The 19,609-nt window shown below is 46.9% G+C and overlaps 2 protein-coding genes across 3 annotated transcripts in view; one reads left to right on the top strand and one right to left on the bottom strand.

The window, feature by feature from the left end:
• Window positions 1-683: 683 nt before the first annotated feature.
• LOC132249189 (olfactory receptor 10A7-like) lies at window positions 684-1,637 on the bottom strand. Its single transcript, XM_059723538.1, has one exon. The coding sequence runs from the start codon at window positions 1,635-1,637 to the stop codon at window positions 684-686; it is 954 nt and encodes a 317-aa protein (XP_059579521.1).
• A 13,661-nt stretch (window positions 1,638-15,298) lies between these two features.
• The window catches only part of LOC102563798 (stimulated by retinoic acid gene 6 protein-like), a 31,997-nt gene continuing 27,686 nt past the window's right edge, over window positions 15,299-19,609 (top strand). Inside the window, exons 1-2 of one of the 2 annotated variants that reach the window (XM_006259423.4) lie at window positions 15,299-15,435; window positions 17,272-17,347. In XM_006259423.4, the coding sequence (XP_006259485.1) occupies window positions 15,416-15,435; window positions 17,272-17,347 (96 nt within the window). In that variant the 5' untranslated portion in view covers window positions 15,299-15,415. Of the gene's footprint in view, window positions 15,436-17,270; window positions 17,348-19,609 lie in introns of those variants that run through there. The other variant, XM_014604395.3, reaches the window with a different exon arrangement.

Genomic DNA, 19,609 nt, shown 5'->3' with positions numbered 1-19,609 from the left:
AGAGTGAGAAGCAACAGGAGGGCTGTGGAGCTGTGAGTGAAGAGTAAAGGGCACTGGAGGGTGGGAGGCTGTGGCTTGGTAGTGAGGGGCCTGGACCTGTGTCCTGGTGAGCTAAGGGGGCAGGGGGAGCTCTGATTTTCCATGATAAAAAACTAAAAATCAAATACTAAAATGAATAGTACTTAGAATTTATTTTATTATAGTGATTGAGGCACTAGTAGGCTTCCAAATAGCTTTAAAATTGTAAATATATCAGTAAAACATTCATTTTAATTGCAGATTTGAGGTTTTTTAATCAGAAAATTTGCATTTTTTTATCAGAGAAACTAAACCATCCCAATCAAGTGTCTGTCTAATCTGATCTTGAAATTTTCTAAGGATGGAGAGTTCGCAGCCTTTCTGGGTAGTCTGTATCCAATACTTAACCAACCTCATGGTGAGAAAGATCTTAATAACTAACCTAAATTTCCCAGCTGCTATCTGAGATCTTGGCTCCTAGTCCTGTCCCCTTTAATCACAGAAATTGTTTATTACCATCCTATTTGGACTCATCCTTCAGGTTCTTATAGCTGCCTTTTGTAGCTGTCCCTGGACTTTTCATATGCAGCTGTAAATGGACAGACAACACCATGCATGTCTAAGAACCCATACTAATGCTCCCTGCATAGCCATGAAAAGAAAGGCTACAGTCCCCAAAACACTTTGCACCTTTGTAGCACTCTGCCCAGGGCTCCTTTCACCTCCCTGTTGCGTAGGCTGTAAATAATGGGATTCAGCATGGGGTTGATAACAGCGTAGAAGACGGACACCACCTTGTCCTTGTCTGGGGAGTGCTGTGCCTGGGGCTGCATGTACATGAACATCCCCGTCCCATAGAATATGGTCACCACAGTCATGTGAGAGGAGCATGTGGAGAAGGCTTTCTGGCGCCCTGCCGCAGAGCCAATCTTCAGTATAGCCTGGATGATGCGAATGTAAGACACCAGGACAAGGAAGAGAGGGACCATCAGTGTGAAGATACTCCCTGTGAACATCATAGTTTCAATCTGGGAGGTGTCCTCACAGGATAACATGACTAAGGATGGGGTTTCACAGAAGAAATGATTGATGGTATTGGGGCCACACAGCACAGGCCACAGCAGGCTTAAAGGAATGGCTGTCACCAGGAAGCTGATTGTCCATGATGTCACTGCCAGTTTGATGCACACTCTCCTGTTCATGATAGTATTGTAGCGCAGGGGGTTGCATATGGCTACATATCGATCAAAAGCCATCATCATAAGGATGAGGCATTCAGCAGAGCCCAGGAACACAGTGACGTACACCTGCACTGCACACAGTTCATAAGGGATGCTTTTGCTCCCTGTTAAGATGTTTGTCAGCATTTTAGGAACCACAAGAGAGACATAACAGATGTTCAAGAAGGCCAGGTTGCTGAGGAAGAAGTACATGGGTGTGTGCAGCTGAGTGTCCAAGGAGGCCAGTGTGATTATAGTGAGGTTTCCCAGCACAGCCACTGCATAGACCAGGGAAAATACCACAAAGATGAGTTCCTGCAACTCTCTCTGATCTGAAAGTCCCAACAGAATGAACTCCATCACCACACTGTGGTTCTTCCTTTCCGCATCAGCCTTCATGCTGGATCCACTGTTCCAAAGGTTAAGCGCTGAGAAAGCACTGAGAACATTCACATGAATAGGCAGCAACTGTACTACATGTACCCACAGGGAGTTAACACAAGCGTATGTAATGTACTGCTTTACAAGTGCCAGGAGTAGATATGGAACCTAAAAATCAAGACCCTATCCAGGTCAAATTCAACAGGTTGGTAAAGCTCACATAAAGTCACAGAAGTCATAGAAAAGGAGAGCTGGAAGGAACCTTTGGAGGCTATCTAGTCGAACCCCTGGCTCATGGAAGGATCATCCCTGTCAAAACCATTCCATACAAATCCTTGCATAACCTATTCCTAAAACTACACAGTCAACCCCCATTGACTACAAGGCACTACAAGGCACATTGCCCAAAGACACAAAAAGCACCCTAACTTGCCATTGGTAAAGCATGGGGATAAGGGCTGTCATTGTCTGGCCACAGCAAGGGTTGTTAAAATGCATTCAAGAGATTGAAGGAAGAAGCCACACTACAGAGGAAGACAAAAATGCCCACAACCTGTACCAAACCTACCATGGAGTAAAGTTTCTTCCTGATCCCAAATGCAGCAGTCAGTCTGACCCTAAGCAGAGGGGCGTGACCCTTTAGCCAGCAACCTCCAGCCCCAGAAGGAGCACTAGCACACCTCACTCAAAATCCCAGGCTTGGCTACTGTCAGCCTGTGACCTGGAACCCTGAGTCCTGGCCTGCGTGGCACTATAATTCATCCTGATTTGCCACCTCCCCAGACAAGCACTGGGGCAGACACAGGCGCCCAGAACCCTCTAGCTGTACTTAGCCACACACCTACTCCTTGCTACCGGAGTGGCAAGTCTAGGTCAGCTGACCCTTCAGCCCAATATAAACCTTGGACCGCAAGGAGGAAGTGTCCGGGTAAGAAGGTCCAACTCTGTACCCAGGCTGCTGCACCCTTGGCTTGTGCTGCTACTGGCTTCTTGACTAACTCTCTGGATACACTACCTGGCTTGCCCATGGACCCTGAGTTTGGCCTTACCCCTTGAATACATGATCCACTCCTAGTTTGATTTAGTGGATACCTGACCCAGCTAGCCTCCTGACCCTGCACTCTGCCTGACCATCTGAATATCTGACTTGGTTACCCAGATGGTTCACCTGGCTTCTGGCCTCCTGGCTCCCCTACACTCTGACTTGGTATGCTCCTCTTGGACCTGGGCTGCTTCTCCTGATCCAGAAGTGACCCCAGACCTGGCTGCTTATGGCAGGGCATGACAACTGCAGATAACACCCAATGCTTCTGAGAAGGCAAACCCCCCCCCCCCCCCCCCAGACAACCCATAGCAATGAGAGGAAAAAAGTCTGGGAAAACCCAGAAACATGGGGAAAACCAGACACCCTCCATTTTGCTCCACAACATGGAGATGGCAAGCGTAACTGCACCCATCACACCGTCCTACTAGACAGCCAGAGCTCCCCTGTCTGTTATCACCTCCATAAACCTCTCTCAGGTCCTTTAATCTTTCCATAAATAAGCTGCTTGTGAAGCTCTGCTGTATACTCCTGCTGCTGAGCATGGCCTTCTCCAGTGTCCACAGGCGTTAGGCAGCAAAGCTCTTTTCATTATTTCCCAATCCCCTGAAGGGGAAGGAGCTCTCTACAGAGCACTGTAGGCACAGCCACTCTTAGATCAGGGATGTCCCACTGGCATCCTGAGGGCTGCATGCAGCCTGCCGGGAGTTAAGGGGTAGGACAGCACAAGGAGCTGGTGGTGCACCTGGGGCTACATGGGGGTGGGGAAAGGGTTGGGGATTGGTGCTGCCTGCAGGACAGGGATTGTGCTTGTGTGGTGCAGTAGTAGGGGAGTGCGTGTTGTGGGGGAAGGGACTGTACTTGTGTGCCTGCACAGTACAGTAGTGGTTTAAGGGAAGTGTTGGTGCAGTTCATGCAGAACAGCCAACATGGTGCGGCTCATGCAGAATGTAGCCCGTGCTGGTGCAGCATCTGGGACATGTAGCCCCCAGGGGCTTAGAAGGTGGACAGCCTGTCTTAGATCATCCCTGGCCAGTGTTCATCCAACCTCTTCTTGAAAACCTCCAAGGATGGGGACACCACAACTTCCTTAGTCAGCCTTCCCACTGCCTCCCTGTTCCAGCTGCTAGTATGTGTCTGACTAGTGAAAAAAAAGCATCCTTCCTCTTCTTTAGGGAAGCCTTTCAGATACTCAAAACTGTTCTTATTTTCTGTCTTAATCACCTTTTCCCTAAACTGAACATGCCTGTTTCTTGCAAGCTGTCTGCATATTGCTTGCCTTCCAAGGCATTTATTATTTTTGTCATCCATCTCTGGATGGGCTCTACTCCTCCGTGTCCTTATTAAAGATGAAGCCCAAAACTGCGCACAATACTAGAATGAGACCAAATGAGTTCCAAGGAAAGAGGCACTATCATCTCCCATGTCTTGCACCTAATGCTTCTAGTGATACAGCCCCAAAATTACATTTGCCTTTTTTGCATTTGCATCACATTGCAGACTCATATTGAATCTATGGTCCACCAAGATTCCCAGATCCTTCTCCACAGTGCTGCCAACCAGCCAGTTGTCACCCATTTCATGTTCGTGTTTTTGACAACTCTTCCCCAAGTATAGTACTTTGCATTTGTCCTTACTGAATGTCATCCTGTTGGCTCCAGTGCAGCTTCCAAGTCTATCAAGATCCTTCTGAAATGCACTCCTTCCTTCCAGTGTGTTTGCAATCTCAAGCTGTTTTGTCTACAGATTTGCTCAAGCAGCTCTCTTTTTTAGCATCCAAATAGTTAATATACCCATGTAGGTCAGCCTGTGAGAGGAGTCCTTCACTGAGCTCATGTGTTACATTGACAGGGGACACAGGTACTGAACAGGCTACTACACAGAGGTTTAAATGCAATAATCCATTGTACCAAGTGCAATGATTAAAACACTCCCCCTGTAACTGTACTTCCCTCAGATTACACCTATCTATGAATGTAGCCCATCCATTCAACCCCACAATAGTCAAAACTAAGAACTCGTTTCTCCCTTGGATTTCTTTCTGTCTTCTTTCCTTCAGAACATCCCAGTGGTTTCTGCAACTCCCTAACAGTGTCACCATCTGTGATTGCAGTACTGGTGTTATTCAAGACTAAAGTCTAATATCAATTCTCTGCCCCCTCCCACTCCCAACTCTTTTTTTTTTTTTTTTTTTGTCTTTTGGTCATAACAAAAGGGAGTGATCTTGCCCCTGTGTAGGGTCAGTAACCTAGAATAGAAGCTACCAGCACTCCATTCTGGATCATCAGGTCAGCAGCACTCATAAGTACTATGACATGGTAGTGAGGTTACTTGCCTGCAGTGGTGCTTCCCAAGGTAAAAAAGGCTGACAGGCTCTGGCCTGTGGTGAGTGGATGCATCAGGAGGGAAATCAGTGTAGTTGATGCTCTTTTAACAGGGTTAATCCCCTTCCTCACTTTCCCCCCTGCATACAGACACCAACTTGCCAGAGGCTTTGGCAGTGGCTTTGCTATTTTTCATGATTACCAGACCCACTGCAACCTTGTTCCTGGCACCATGGGTCTCTGGCAGTCTGTGACACTGGCAGAGTGACTGGCACTATCTGCTAGGCAGACAGAGAAACTTCCTTTCATCCTGGTTTCAGTCCATTGTTCGTAATTCCAACATAAGCAAGCAGGAACTATAGCTTATTTGGGTACAACCCTGAAAGAGGACAGAGCTGCAGTAACAAGGAGGAGGGCAAATGGGGTGATCTGGAAAAGGGAGATAGCCACTGCCAGCCTAGAACAACAGGAGTCTTTTTAGAGAAAGTGTCTCACCTGATTAAGTGTGTGGAAAACAACCAACAGAACAGGTGGGCTCAGCTGCTTTTTCTCCAGGCAGGGCCATGAGCTCCAGGGTCTTGTCCTGAAAGATCCCAAAGTCCAGTTTGCTCCCTGATCAAATACAAGGCAAATCCAGACCCATAGGGTATAGAAAGGAGTAGAGAAACCCCACAGTTACAGCCAGTCCCCATGTGCTCCAGCAAAGAGCAGCCTGAACATTATTGTGTAATACTGGCGGTGCCGGGCGGCAGGATAGAACAGAGGCTCACCACAGCTCCCTGCTTAGGGCTGTGCCCAGAGGTAGCATCTGCTCCAGGACCTCTCTTAGACAACACAGGCATAGGTCTGACATGCTCCTTGTGACTCTGCCTCGTTGGTGTGACTCATCACTGACCGAGTGATGGCAGTGGGTCTTTGGCATCATGCAAAGTCTCCTCCATGTTGTACAGATGGACGAGACAGCAGGGCATGCCAGACTGCCATGGTCCCACTCATACTGAGCGTTCCCTTGTACCCCAGGTTGTTCCATCCAGCTCCACAGGATTTCCTGGGGAAGAAGGTGCTATCTAGCACATGTTTGGGTGTCTGAGCTTAGTTTATCTGAGCCATAGCTACTGGGGCCATTCACCAGACTAGGGTTGAGAAAGAACCTCCTATCTCTGGCTGGGCCCCAGCAGAAAGGTCTGAGGGAGCCAAAGGACAACTCCCATTAATATGAAAAATGGGCTCCCTTCCGTCAGCTCATCAGAAAAGACCCAGGACTCAAGTCTTAGTGAAAAGTGACCTTTTCCTAGGAGTAAAGTACACCCACCTCTGTCTGCCTAATTCGACTGAGCACTGTCCCTTTGAGAAGGGCAGGAAATAGAGGGGTCAGAAACTGAAGGACAAAAAGTAGGAAAGAGAAATGTGGTGTAAAATGCCAACAAAGCAGCACTGGAAGAGGAGCTTGCTGCAGATAACAACCACTGTGTGACTCTCCTCTCTCCTCAAAAGTGACGCAAAATAGATCCTCAGTAAAGGAAATCTTGAACACTAGCAGTCAATGACCAGCACCTCAGGCCAGTCTGGCCACAGGTCTTCCCCTCCAGGACAGTTCACAGAGGTGCAGATATGATAAGTGTTTTAAGACCCTAATTGTTTTGTGTCTAGTCTGCTTCTGAAGGCCCTCAGTGGGAATTAAGGGAGCCCAGTGCCTGGCAGGAGGTAGCCCTGCAAAAACCTCCTGAGCCCGGTCTTTATGCAGGAAGCCCACAGCACAGTTCCTCCACTTCCAGCTGGAAGACTCCCTGCATGAGGGGGTTATTCAATAATTTTCAGAAACATTTCCAAAAATCTCTAGCACCTTTACGGGCAGAACCTCTGCCTGGTGTATTAGAATGACATTTGTTTCCTGATTTTGTGACACAGCATCTCAGATGAGTACAAAAAGAAAAAGATGCACTTGGGCATTCTCCTTACATTCCTATTCCTCTTTTAACACTAGGAGTAAGCTATTTTATAGCTGTAACAGTTGCTTAATAGTTGCAGTTACTGCAGGTTTTCTTTGTCAAGGACATTTTTGCATCCTCTCTAAAACCCACCTGCATTATCCTGCTATTTCAGGACCAAAGGTACATTATGTGGGCCATGTAGAAACCATCTGATGAAGAAATGCCCAAGACACAGTTCAGTTTCCCAAGCGGTCATTTCTTAACTCTTTAATTCTTCCAGGGCTTTTGGTGGAGAGTTAGGGAGTAAGTCAGCAGCAGGAGTCTACTGAACCTCACATCACTGGAATGACCTTGCTCAGCTATAGACTCTGATTTTTAACTTAGAAAAAAAACAAGATAACTCTGGTTTCTTTTATGAACCATGATGGTGGGCTCTGCTATAGATGTCTTGTCCATACCCACACTAGTAGACCTTGCTGCAATTTGCAAAGCAGTTTATGAAACTCTGTGCTTTTCATGAAGAACCCAAAGTGAAGCCTCTCACACAATTCCTGACTACACCATCAAACTCAAACCTCAATTCTGCCCTGGCTATGCCCTGGACATACAGAGCCATTGACAGTCTGGGGATGGGTTAGAGGCATAGGACCAACATTGTTCAGGGCTTTGTCCTTCAATGAGCTCAGTGTCCAAGGGGAGCTAATGTGGGTTCATGGAGCCCAACATCTGCCAGGATATAAGCCCCTACCTGGGCTGACTGGCCCACTGAAACTTTCAAGAGTCAGCAGAAAGAGAAGCAGGCACAAAAAAGTAATTGGCACTCCCAACTCACCAGCTATGATCCGGTTGACTTCAGATATCAGTGTCTGAGTAGGGTAACAACCAGCCTCTTAAGTTGAGCCTGCGGAAGGGTTCATTTCAGTAAAAGAAGGGGACTTCAATGTAAATAACAAAAACAGCGGTCAGCTGGTGCCAGAGTCCCAGGTACTCACATTAGACTGACAAATAAACTCATAACTGCTTAAAAGAACTGATATTATGAGACAAGGAAAATCTTAGTGGAATGAGTTCAAGCCATTAATCCCTTGAGCAAGGCCAGCCTTTGAAACATTTCCTTACAGGGGGGCTGCACCCGTACTCCACCTCCCTTCCCCTCCCCTCCCCCCCTGCCATTGCATCGCAAAATTAATAAGCTGAGATACGCATAATGCTCCTGGGACAGTCTCTGAGGCACACAGTGAGATGAACATGTACTTTCGATTGTAGATGCCTCTTCCAAAACCATGATCAACACAATAGAATTGTTTTGGGCAGCTGTCTAGAGTTACTATGAACACCCTCATTGTAATAAGTGTATTGTTAAATTCTCTCTGCTTTTGGTGTCATAGTTCATTAAAAGTTCTTGTTTTTGGTGTTTTGTTTCTACTTTTTAAAACTATATGTTGTCTGGAAGAGGGCAGGACAGGGTGGCACCTTAAAGACTAGCTCATTCAGAAAGGCACAAGTTTTCATAGGCAACAACCTATTTTCTCGTCAGATGAAGTAAGATTTCACCTGCAAAAGCTTATGCTTTTCTGAACAAATTCATCTTTAAGGTGCCGCCCTGCCCTGCCTTCTGCCTGACTTCAGGCTACCGCTGTTATAGAGGAACAGGTCAGTTCACAGGTCAGTTCATCACAAACTTGTATAATACAGGATGAGGGAAGTGCACGGGCTGTTGGTGTGGCACAAACCAGGAAGGGCAGAAGTGTTGGGTCTCTTAATATTTCTGGGACATTTCAGCAGGCTGTCAGTGTGGTGAAGCTCCCTGCAAGGGTGCATGAAAACGTACAGTGCAACTTTCCTAGACAAGAGCATGTGTCCAGATATTTTGTTCTTGTATTTAGGTATGTACCAGATAAGCCATGTAAGTGAGTGAGTACCACTCAGCAGTGAATGGCACACCAGGCCTACTTCACTCCTGATAATGGAGGGGTCGGTGTAACAAGCTCCGTGCTGAGGTGACAAATCCCCTTTCTCCTGGCCACTGCCCTGGCCCCAATTTGTTGCCTCCTTTGGCTTCTCGGGGTCCCACCTCTTATCTTGCCTGCTACATCTTAATGTTACAGATTGACAGGGAGGCTGCCCTTAGAGGGCAAAAGGGTTTGGGATGATAAGCTCTTGTCTGGGCTTAGGTCCCCTGTCCTTGTTCCACTTTACTCTGGCTGAGCTCCTTGGCCTGGGGTCCTCTATCCCAGGACCACAAACTTCCCGGCCCAACTCTGGCCGCACCCTCATGTTTCTGGGCCCTGCTCTGGCCCTTGTGGACTCTGGGCTCTTCAGCCCCTGGTCTTGACCTCGCAAATTCTGGGCTTGCACCCCAGTCTTTGCTGTGCCTCACCCTTGGTGGCCACCAAGCCTCTCAGACCCTCATCTCACCCTCTGTGGGCTTTGGACTTGCACCCCAGTCTCTGCTGTCTGACTCCAGAGTCCTTCTGCCAACAACAGCCCCTTGGATCTGGGGTGTCCCTGGATGCCCTCCTCAGTGGCCTCCTGCACCCCTACAACCACAATCCAGTCCTCTAGTCTAAACGAAAAGCAAAACATGAGCCTCCAGTCCAAAACCAAGGGTGCCATTCCTGAGGTTAATCTTGCACTGGGGAATCCCTTGCCCAAAGGTCTCAAGGTTCAGTCCCTGGTTCAGGAGGCAGGGCTTTCTCCACCTCCACAATAGCTCAGCGTCCTTCTTGGCCAGTCAGCTTGGCTCCTTCCTGGAGCCCTGCCCCCTGCAGCTCCCACAGCCAGGCTGCTCCTGCTGGTTTGGGGCTTGTGCTTATAGGTCTCTTCCTGCATCACCTGACCCATCACTTATGCTCCGAGGCCTGTCAGTCACTGGTCGGACCTGGGAATGTTGGCCATTTTGTCTTGGGGCAGTCTGCCCATATTGGCTTGTCTCAAGTGTTGGGAGGGCCAATTAGCCCTGGGCTCCCTCTCACCTTTAGTAATGGGGTAGGAGCCCCATTATAGTCAGCTACAGTGAACCCACTTTCCATCTTGTATTTCCATTGCCTGCCCTTTGCCCCCATAGGTGGCAATACCATCTCCTATGGATGATTAATGAACCTGCAGGAATGTCATCCTGGCCAAGTATTGCTGGGCAGCCCACTGAACTGTGCTCTCCTGGGGGCGCAGTGCCTGCCTTGCTGGGCAGAGCTATCCAGGCTAAGACCAGGTGTTCCCCTGAACTGTGACAGGAAAAGGGTCAGGGATTGCAGAGCTCCTGCAGAAACCCCCAGCTTGGGGCCTGGAGTTCAGCACCTAAACCTTTGCAGAAGCTGCTCCACCAGAGAGGTTAGGTTGTATGAAGGGCTGTTCCCACTGATGTGGCCTGAAAAATCAAGTGAGAAAAAAAGTGAAAATCAAGTCACTTTTATGAAGGTGTCACAGGGTCCACCTGGGCACCTAATTTAGGACACATGAGTCTGAACATGTTGTCCTAAGACCCTGGAGGCTGGTTGAAATGAGTTGGTACTGACAAGTCATGGGGCCATGTTCTCTGATAACAAATATTGGGGGACAGTTCCAGGAACTTCAGGAAACTGAGGCCTTTTACACCTTTTTAGACTAGTGCTTTGGGTCATCCGGCAGGAGCCTGCTTCTGAGGTGCCCTGGCTCTCCTCCCTGCTTACATAACTTTTACATTCAAACAGCAAACCAAAAACTAGGGATTTACTGATCCTGATGTGAGAGACGAAACCATCCTTGTTCTCACGAGCGGACATGTGCTAGCGAGCGGCCCAGGAACTTACCTAGGAGATGGGTAAGAGGCAATCAAACATCCTGCCTCTGGGAACCAACGAGTCCTTGTAACAGGGTGGTCTGAAACGCTAAGTGGGGCAGCCAGGCCTGGGTTAGGAGGCCATCTTTGCGGGATTAGCTGGCAGTGAAAAGCCCAAGCGGGGAGCTGGGGGAGAAGCAGTCTGCAGTGCAAAGGCAGTCTGAAGCTCAGAAGAGCTCAATCCCAGGGAGGGCCAGAACCAAAGGGCCCTTGTCTGCTGTCTAGGGAAAGACCAAAGGTTTTTGCTTGGGCTTGTTTGCTTGTTGTTTTGGGCAAGGGTTATTGAAAGTGTTGTGGACTATTGTTTGGATGGGCTGATTGGCTTCCGAGGAGACACATGTGTGAGAGCTGTCACACTAACCCACTTGCATAAGTTGGATTGGTGACTGGAAGGCTGAGAGCATTTTCATCAGGTGCCACAAGTCTGCTCTATCAGCCAGAGAACAGATCCAAATTTTAAGTGTCAATTTCCTCACTACTCTCAAGAGACACAGTTTCATTAGATGAAACAGAATGGCACCTACTTCTAACCAGCGCTGTAGTAAGCCCCTAGGCCCTAAACATGTCCTCTGATGTCAAGGTGAAAGCAGCATGGTTCTTCCATCACCTGTGTCACCATGAGGCAACACACCTATTATTGACTGTTCCAGTGTGGACCAGCTGGGCAGAGCCAGAGGGAAGGGTTTGAAGACAATGTAATTTCCTCCATGAGTTCAAGCAGTAGAGGGACATTCATGTCACTACAAAACAAGTTTACCTAAATGCTTAATGAATGGAAAATTTTCCAGTGTTTGTTCTTTTCCGTCCACCTGGAATTAGCATCAGCAAAAAGAGGCAGCACCTGGGTCCTCAGCATCAAGTAGTTTCCCTTTAAATGAGCTGCCCTGGGCCTTGTTATATCAACAGCAATTACTGAGTCATTCACATTGAGAAATATAGGAAAACAATTGGTGACTTTTATTTTACTTTCTTGAGAAGGGAGTCTATGTTGACAGAGCAAGGGAGCATCTTGGGGCTTCATCCAACTCACCAGCAGCTGGTTTTGGACTTGGTATTGGCTACAGGGGATGACCTGGTGGGGGATCTGCAGATACAAGGTAGCCTAGGGAATAGTGACCATCAACTGATTGAATTTACTATCTGGCGATGGGTGGGAAAGATAAGCGGTAGGGTAGAAGCGCTAGACTTCAGAAAGACCAACTTCAATATGCTCAGGAGATGAGTTAGTGAGGCACTGATGATCAGGGGTATTGGTGAGATGGGAGTCCAGGAAGGGTAGTTATTCCTAAAGGGAGCAATCCTTCGGGCTCAGAAGGAGACAATCCCATTGTGCATGAAAGGGGGCAAATGGACCAAGAAACCGTCTTGACTGAACAGTGAAATCCAGGAAAGCCTAGGGGCAAAAAAAAGAGGCATACAGATTGTGGAAGCAGGGGATAGCTACCAAGAAGGAGTATACCTACTTGGCTTGCACTTCCAAGGAGGCAGCTAGAAAAGCCAAAGCTGCAATGGAACTTAAGCTGGCAACAAAAATTAAAGACAATAAAAAGCCCTTCTACATGTATATAGGGAGCAAAAAGAAGGTGCAGGGTAATATAGGAAACCTACAGGGCAGACTGGGGCAATTGATGACAGATAACAGAGACAAAGCTGAGCTCTTCAATAAGTTTTTTGCTTCTGTATTCTTGAACACAGATCAGGACAATCTCCTAATTGGATTATAGATGAGCACAGGAGGGGAACCAGCCAATCAACTGTTAGCGCCAAGTTAGAGAAGGGACACTTACAGGGGCTGGATGTGTTTAAGTCAGCAGGCCCAGATGATCTTCATCCAAGGGTACTGAAGGAATTGGCCAGTGTCATAGCAGAGCCACTGGCACGGCTGTTTGAGTTCTCATGGTGCTCAGGTCAGGTCCCAGAGAATTGGAAAAGGGCCAATGTGGTCCCTATTTTCAAGAAGGGGAGGAAGGAGGATCCAGGTAACTACAGGCCAGTTGGCCTCACCTCTATGCTTGGGAAAACCTTTGAAAAAATTATGAAGGATCACATTTGTGGGAGTTCAGCAGGAAAAATAATGCTGAAGGGCAATCAGCACACGTTCATAGCAGGTAGATTCTGCCTGACTAACCTTGTTTCTTTTTATGACCAGGTCACAAAATGCTTAGATGCAGGGGATGAGGTAGATGTCATCTACCTGGATTTTAAGAAAGCCTTTGATATGGTATCTCATCCTAGTCTCATAAATAAATTGAGAGGCTGTGATGTAGATGATTACATGGTCAGGTGAGTGGCAAATTGGCTAATGGGACACACCCAGAGAGTAGTGGTAGATGGGTCAGCATCGACCTGGAAAGATGTGGGCAGTGAAGTTCCCCAAGTTTCGGTCCTTGGACCAGGGCTGTTCAATGCCTTCATCAGTGACTTGAATGAGGGCATGGAGAGCACTCTGTCCAAATTCACAGATGACACCAAATTACAGGGTAAAGTAAACACTCTAGTGGGCAGGGAACAAATCCAGGTAGATCTGGATAGGTTGGAGAAGTGGGCGGAACAGAATAGGATGCAATTCAACAAGGACAAATGCAAAGTGCTGCACCTAGGGAGAAGGAATCACCAGCACACTTACAGCTTTGGGGAGGACCCTCTCAACAGCATGGTAGCAGAAAGGGATCTCAGAGTCATAGTTCTCAGAGTCATACTCCAGAATGACTGCTGTAAGAAGCATCTTTGTCAGGCCTTCCGGTAACTATAAGCAATGGACCCAAAAGATTCATATTCTGCTAAGCCTGGGTTGTGGGGGAGGCACCTATAGTCCAAAGTAAGTGTTGATCTCACTGTGTGTTTGGGACACTCCCCCTGGGGCATTTTGCATGTCTCTGCTTATCAACTTTGTAATACAGTAGAGGCTGCAGCCTTTCTGCAAGGAAATATTGTAAAAGGTCACTTTGATCAAAGGGTGAAATGTTTGGAATCGTTCCACTGAGCTTCTCACTGTCCTTTTAGGCAGCTGTGGTCTAGCAAGTCCAAAACCCTGCCTGCCTATGGTCTTAGACCAACACGACTATAAGCAGAAACCCAGCACGAGTAAGACTGTATTTTGAGCTATTATGCAGTTGCCTCTAGATACACTATGCAAACACGTAAATCAGATCAAAAATATTTTTAAAATAAAATTAAAATAAGGTATAGTAGATGTTTGATTTTTTTAGTATATGATGAGGGTTTTTTTTCCAGTTTCAAGATGGTAACCCCCCTCTCTCAAAAGGAGTACTTTCGAGGCAAGGGGAGGGACTTCCAGTGGCAAAGGTCAGGGGTTAGGGGCAGGACTTCTGGTCCCACGATGGTGACCAAGGGGCGCGGCACCCATCAAGGGGCGGGGCTACTTTTGTGACCCTTGACAGCTCACCAAAATTGGTTAAGTGGCCCTCCACCCAAAATTATTGCCTGCTCCTGCTCTAGTACTTCCTTTAGGAAGCACTAAATGAAGGCACTGTAGGTCCACATGTAGACGTGCCCAGGGACTATCTCACACTGATGGTCCGTCTCTTCCTTTTCTTGATGTTTTATATTTGAAAGATGATTCCAAGTAGGATGGTAATAAACTATTCTCTATGGCTATAGGGGACAGGGCTAGGAGCAAGGATCTCAAATAGCAGCCTGGGAAGTTTAGATTCGATATTAAGATTTTTCTCGCCATGAGGTTGGTTAAATATTGGCACAGACCACCCAGAAAGGCCGTGGAATCTCCAGCCTTGGAAAATTTCAAGAGCAGATGAGACAGACACTTGATTGAGATGGTTTAGTATGGAATGATCCTGCTTTGACCAGGGATTTGGACAAGACTGCCTCATGAGGTCCCTTTCAGCTCTATTTTTCAATGATTTTGTGAAAGAGAATTAGCACCTCACAATGACCTGCAAAAGGAATTAACTGGATCCTCACTGCCTCCACTGAAGTCAGCTAACACAGGGGTCCGTTCTTTGTGCTACAAGTGTCTCTATTATGTAATATTTTCCTGTACTCTGCACAAGGACCTTCTGTTGTATCTTCAGGGATGATTTAGCCTTGTTTTGCCAGACTGGGGACTTGAATCAAAAGGACTAAACGCGTTCAAAGGGAACTTTCCTTCATTTCGAGGAGAAAGTTGTCTTATGAATTATGGCAAGGGACTGCAGCAGTGAGACTAGAAAGGTCATGAGTGATTTGAAGGAAGCTGAGACAGACAAAAGCGCTCATGTGGAAGTAGTTAGAGAGCAGGAAAGACAGACAGGACTGTAGAATGCCTTTTTTATTTCATTTTTGTTTGTGTGTGCATTTTTAGATCTGTATTCTCTGATTGATCTTATATTTTAAGCAATGCCGTTAGGCCTTTTATTATGAGTTCCATTGCTCCAAAAGCAAGAGAAACCAGCCATTTGCCAATAAGCAAGGAAGAGGCCACTTGGTTTTCCTGAGAGCTACGCTGAGTCAATGTTTGACAGGAAGTTTGCTTTCATGCTGTGCCGAGAGGAATGAATGTAGAGAATAGCAGGATATTGATAGTGTCATGTGTGCAGGCTGAGATAGGATTGTAGCACAGCAGCCAGGAAGAGTGACAAGCAGTGAATCACACTACCAATGTGTTATTGCTTGGGCAGCACAGTGACTTAGCTCCTGAGAGATTGCTCTGCTGCACAGCCAGCATGCTTTCTGCAGAAGCTGGGTAAGTTTTAGCCTCAAGGCTTGAAGGATGGTCAGGGCTCTAGAAGTGGTTAAATGCAGCTCTAGAAGGGGTACAGGAAGGAGTTGGGCAGGCAGGCAGGCAGGTGAGAGACTGGCCCAGGACCCCTATGGGTAGGGTGCACTCATCTGGGCAGATGGCATGGTGGGGAGTGGTGTCTGGAAGCGGGACGTGTGGCTGGGCTGGGGCCAGAACTGAGATCACAGGACGGTGACAGTGTGGGGCCAGGGCCTGGGGCAGAGCTGTAATCTGCTCCCTGCATGTCCCTGCCCACAGAACTGGCACCCATCATACAGACATGTGGGGAGCAGATTGCAGCTCTGCCCCAGGCCTCAGCTTCACACTGTCACCGCCCTGTGATCCCAGCCCCACTCTCTCATCCTACTCCCAGGTGTCGCTTCTCGCACATGGCCCCGTCCTGCCCTCCCATCCATGGAGACCCCACATGCCCACCCTCTCCATCTGGTACGGCTGGTGGTGGGTGAAGGGTGGATGGGTGGGCCTGGGCCAGATCGGATAAATTGCTCCCCCTCTCTCCTCCCTACCACCTGCAACAGCTCACCAAAACTCTTTAAGTGGTCCTCCAGCTCAAATAATTGCCCACCCCTGAGCTAGTTCAACAGGGAGAAGTACCCAAGTAGTATGGCTGTCTTACCCTTTCTGCCTGTGACTATACGATTAGTCAGGTAAGAGACAAGGCAGAAGGGAAGAGTTGAGGCAAAGGTCAATCATTGTCAGACACAGAGATCCAGCTCCATTTCAGTACAGTCAATACAATTTCCCCAGAATGACCTTTGCCTTGCTTTTGTTTGCACATAGCTGCTGTTTAACAAGTGCAGGCTGATCTCTTATAAAGATGTGCATTCCTTACGTTCCTGTATCCTGTACAGGGTAGACAATGCTACCTCAGAGGCTCAGCGCTTCCTCCTGCCCCAGGTTTAAATCAACTAATTCAAATTCTATAATGTGGGAGCATGGCCTTCCCCAGTTCAGACTTGTGCTGTAAAGATGGCAACCCTGAAGATCCCATCCACCCCTGGGTATTGCTTGGAAACCTATTACACTATTTACTTTTCTATGGCCTTCACTAGAGTCCCTCTGGGTTACCCTGGAGTGGCAAGGTTAGAACTGGCACATTTTTGTGTGGCATGCTTCACATGTTTTGGTGCTGCTCTCAACAGCTATGCCTAGAGGTGGCTGAATTTCATGACCAGTACAAACCAGATATGGAATTTGTGAGGCACTTTCAGGTGGTCCTTTAGCCTGGAAGGTGCTAGCAAGCTAAAAACCACTGATACACTGACCACCACCCTAGCACTTGCCATACTCTGCTGTGAAGTCCTAGCAGGACAGGATTTAACTATGATTGTGGTCCCATCCTTAGCTGACCTACTCCATTTTTTTTTTGCCAGTTCTGAGTACTGAAAATCTGAATGGGTTACTGAACAGAGCTAAGCAAAAAATTGTGTATAGATTCTTTTTTTGGTGAAAAAGGTAGTTTTGACAACGTTGTGAAGTTCCAGAAATTCATCTCCAGTTTGGTGTTTTGTTTGTGTCATATAATAATTAAATACTTTGAATTCCCTCCCATCTCTCAGCTGGCTAGCTCCAAACTATAAGGACATCTTCAAACTGTAGGAACAAACCAAAGGGCTTGGACTTCCTTACATGTCAGCATCAAGTTAGTTTTTACAGTCTCCGCAAAAAAGGATGTGCTAATCTCCTTTATGAGAAGGTTTTGTATGTGTAGATTACAAGTATGGTAAATGGTGGGGCTGCTTGTTTGTTATCCATTAACTACCTCCTGTTGCATTTCAGGAGCTGGCAGAAAAATGTTACTTGTGAGAGTTCGATAGACATGGAGCTATTTCTACATTATTCCCTTATTCCATCAGTAAGTAAACAAAGTCACTAGCAACCTGAACCTGCCATGCACCACGCACTTCTGTATATTGTGCAACAATGGATCGATTGCTTTCTGCAATCATAGCTCTCAATTCTGTAGCAGACTACAGTGGTGTCTGACATAAATACAGTGCAAAACACATGGAGGAAAGTGCAATATTTTTGCATAATTTTAACTGGGAATGTTGCCCTGTGGGATCAGGCCAACTTTCAGGATTTCAGTATTGCGCTGTTAGACAGGAGGGTGTGACACAATTGCACGTATACAAACACACAAATCAATTAGGTGCATATACACGCACACTACCAGCTCAGGCACATACACATCCAAACCAGCCTAGGCACATGCATACCTATCACCAATTGGAGCACATACACTATACACCCCAAAAGTTAGACACAGATCACTAATTCGTATATCATGCACACAATGACATATATATTTATATATATATATATATATACATATACACACACACACTCACCAGTTCACACACATACAACCCACCAGTAAGTTCCTAACTTGGATGGCACGATATGTATGTGTGTGGTTTGGGTACCTGAGATACTTGGGGGAAGGTTCAGGTGAGAGAGGGAGTTAAAGTGTAGAGAGTGAAAGTTGCCAGAACCAGGATTAGAACCAGTGGACTAGAGAGAAGCTGGCTGATGAACTGAGTCTTGGGGTTACTTAAGATAGACAGGGGCTGGAAAATGAGAAAGACAGATGAGATATTGGGATGGGGGGCAGATAAGTGGTGGCAAGGAGGAGATAGCCAGGAAAGAGAGAGAGAGAAAGGCAGAAACCTGGGAGCTTGGGTCTGGAAACAGGCTGACAGCTTAGAGACTGGGGGCAGCGGGCAGATAAGAGGTGGCAAGGAGGAAACAGTCAGGAAACAGACAAAAACCCAACTCGGGGTTTCAAAATTACAGGTTTATTAAACAGACAACACACTACACAGCCTCATTAAGTTATTGGTTCGCACGCACACACGCACACACACACACACACACAAGAACTCATAATGGCAGCAGGAGAAAGAGACTCAGTGGAAGGGTTGGTGTCCAGGTGGGGAAGAGAAGCAGAGTCCAAGTCCTTGGTTGAAGAGGGGGTAGGGGGTGATAGCTACCTATCCAGGCTGGAAAGGGGTCCTTGTCCAGTAGGTGTTGTCCAGAGGGGGGTCGTTGGCAGGGCCTCTGGGTGGATAGGTGGTGTGGCATGGTGCTCGTCCTGATGGAGAGGGCATCCCAAGGAGTCAGTCTTCACTACCTCTTTTATGGGGTAGACTACCTCTGATCTCCTATGGGGAGGGCCTGTCCAGGCAATGTCAGTCCTGTTCCAGAGGGCTTCAGGTGTTCTTACTGAGCATGTGCAGCCTGGCACAATGGTGGGTTGCCTCATCTTTTGTTTCTTGGATGCTGAGGGTGGTTCCAAGGGCTGGGTCGTTGGTCCAGGTATTGGTGTTGATGGTTCAGTCACTCAGAGGGAGCTGTTTTTAGACCTACTGCCATTGTCTCTCAAGCACCCTCATTCATCCCCATTCTTTCAGGAACCAAGTTACATAGGAGGGGTAGGTGTGAGTCATGGGTTATGCAACAAGACCTGGGGACAGGACGGAGACTTGACAAACAAAATGGAAAGTTGACATGACTTTTGCTAACTTACATACGTAGGCATAAATCATATAGTATTAGTAAAACAGTAATATAGAACAGTAAAAATTAACATAAACATAATAATTATACAATATAAAGAAGGAGAAAAAACAAAACAAATAGAACTTACTACCAAATTAAATGCTGAAGCTTATCCTATGTCTTAATTCACTTATACTTCTCTATAGGGAATAGAGAGGCAAAGAAAAAGTCAGAAACGGTTGGGGAAGGGGAGGGAATGCATTTTAAAAGAAAAAAAAAAAGAAAAACCGGGGGTTTTGCTGCAGGGAAAAAACGACAGCCTTCCTTTGAATATGAGCTCCTCAAATTTAAGATAAATCCAAATTTGTTGACTTTCAGTTTAAGAAAAAAGTAAAACGTCAAACCACAACACATCTACAAGCATTGATGGTGCATATAAGAGCCTTTTTGTTTCTGTTTTTAATCAAGTTTAACATACAGCCCATTTAAAAAATGGATCTTGCGTTTGAAGGGATGTGGTATATGGGGGAATGAAAGCATCCTAATTAGAGCTAGGCTTTCATTTTCCGAGACATGTCAGTGCTTTTACAGAGATGCAAGATATGTTTTTGTTCCA

This window comes from Alligator mississippiensis, chromosome 3, assembly GCF_030867095.1.
Source record: "Alligator mississippiensis isolate rAllMis1 chromosome 3, rAllMis1, whole genome shotgun sequence".
Taxonomy (NCBI): domain Eukaryota; kingdom Metazoa; phylum Chordata; order Crocodylia; family Alligatoridae; genus Alligator; species Alligator mississippiensis.
Note: the sequence above shows the minus strand (reverse complement) of the source record. Positions and strands in the feature narration are given on the sequence as shown.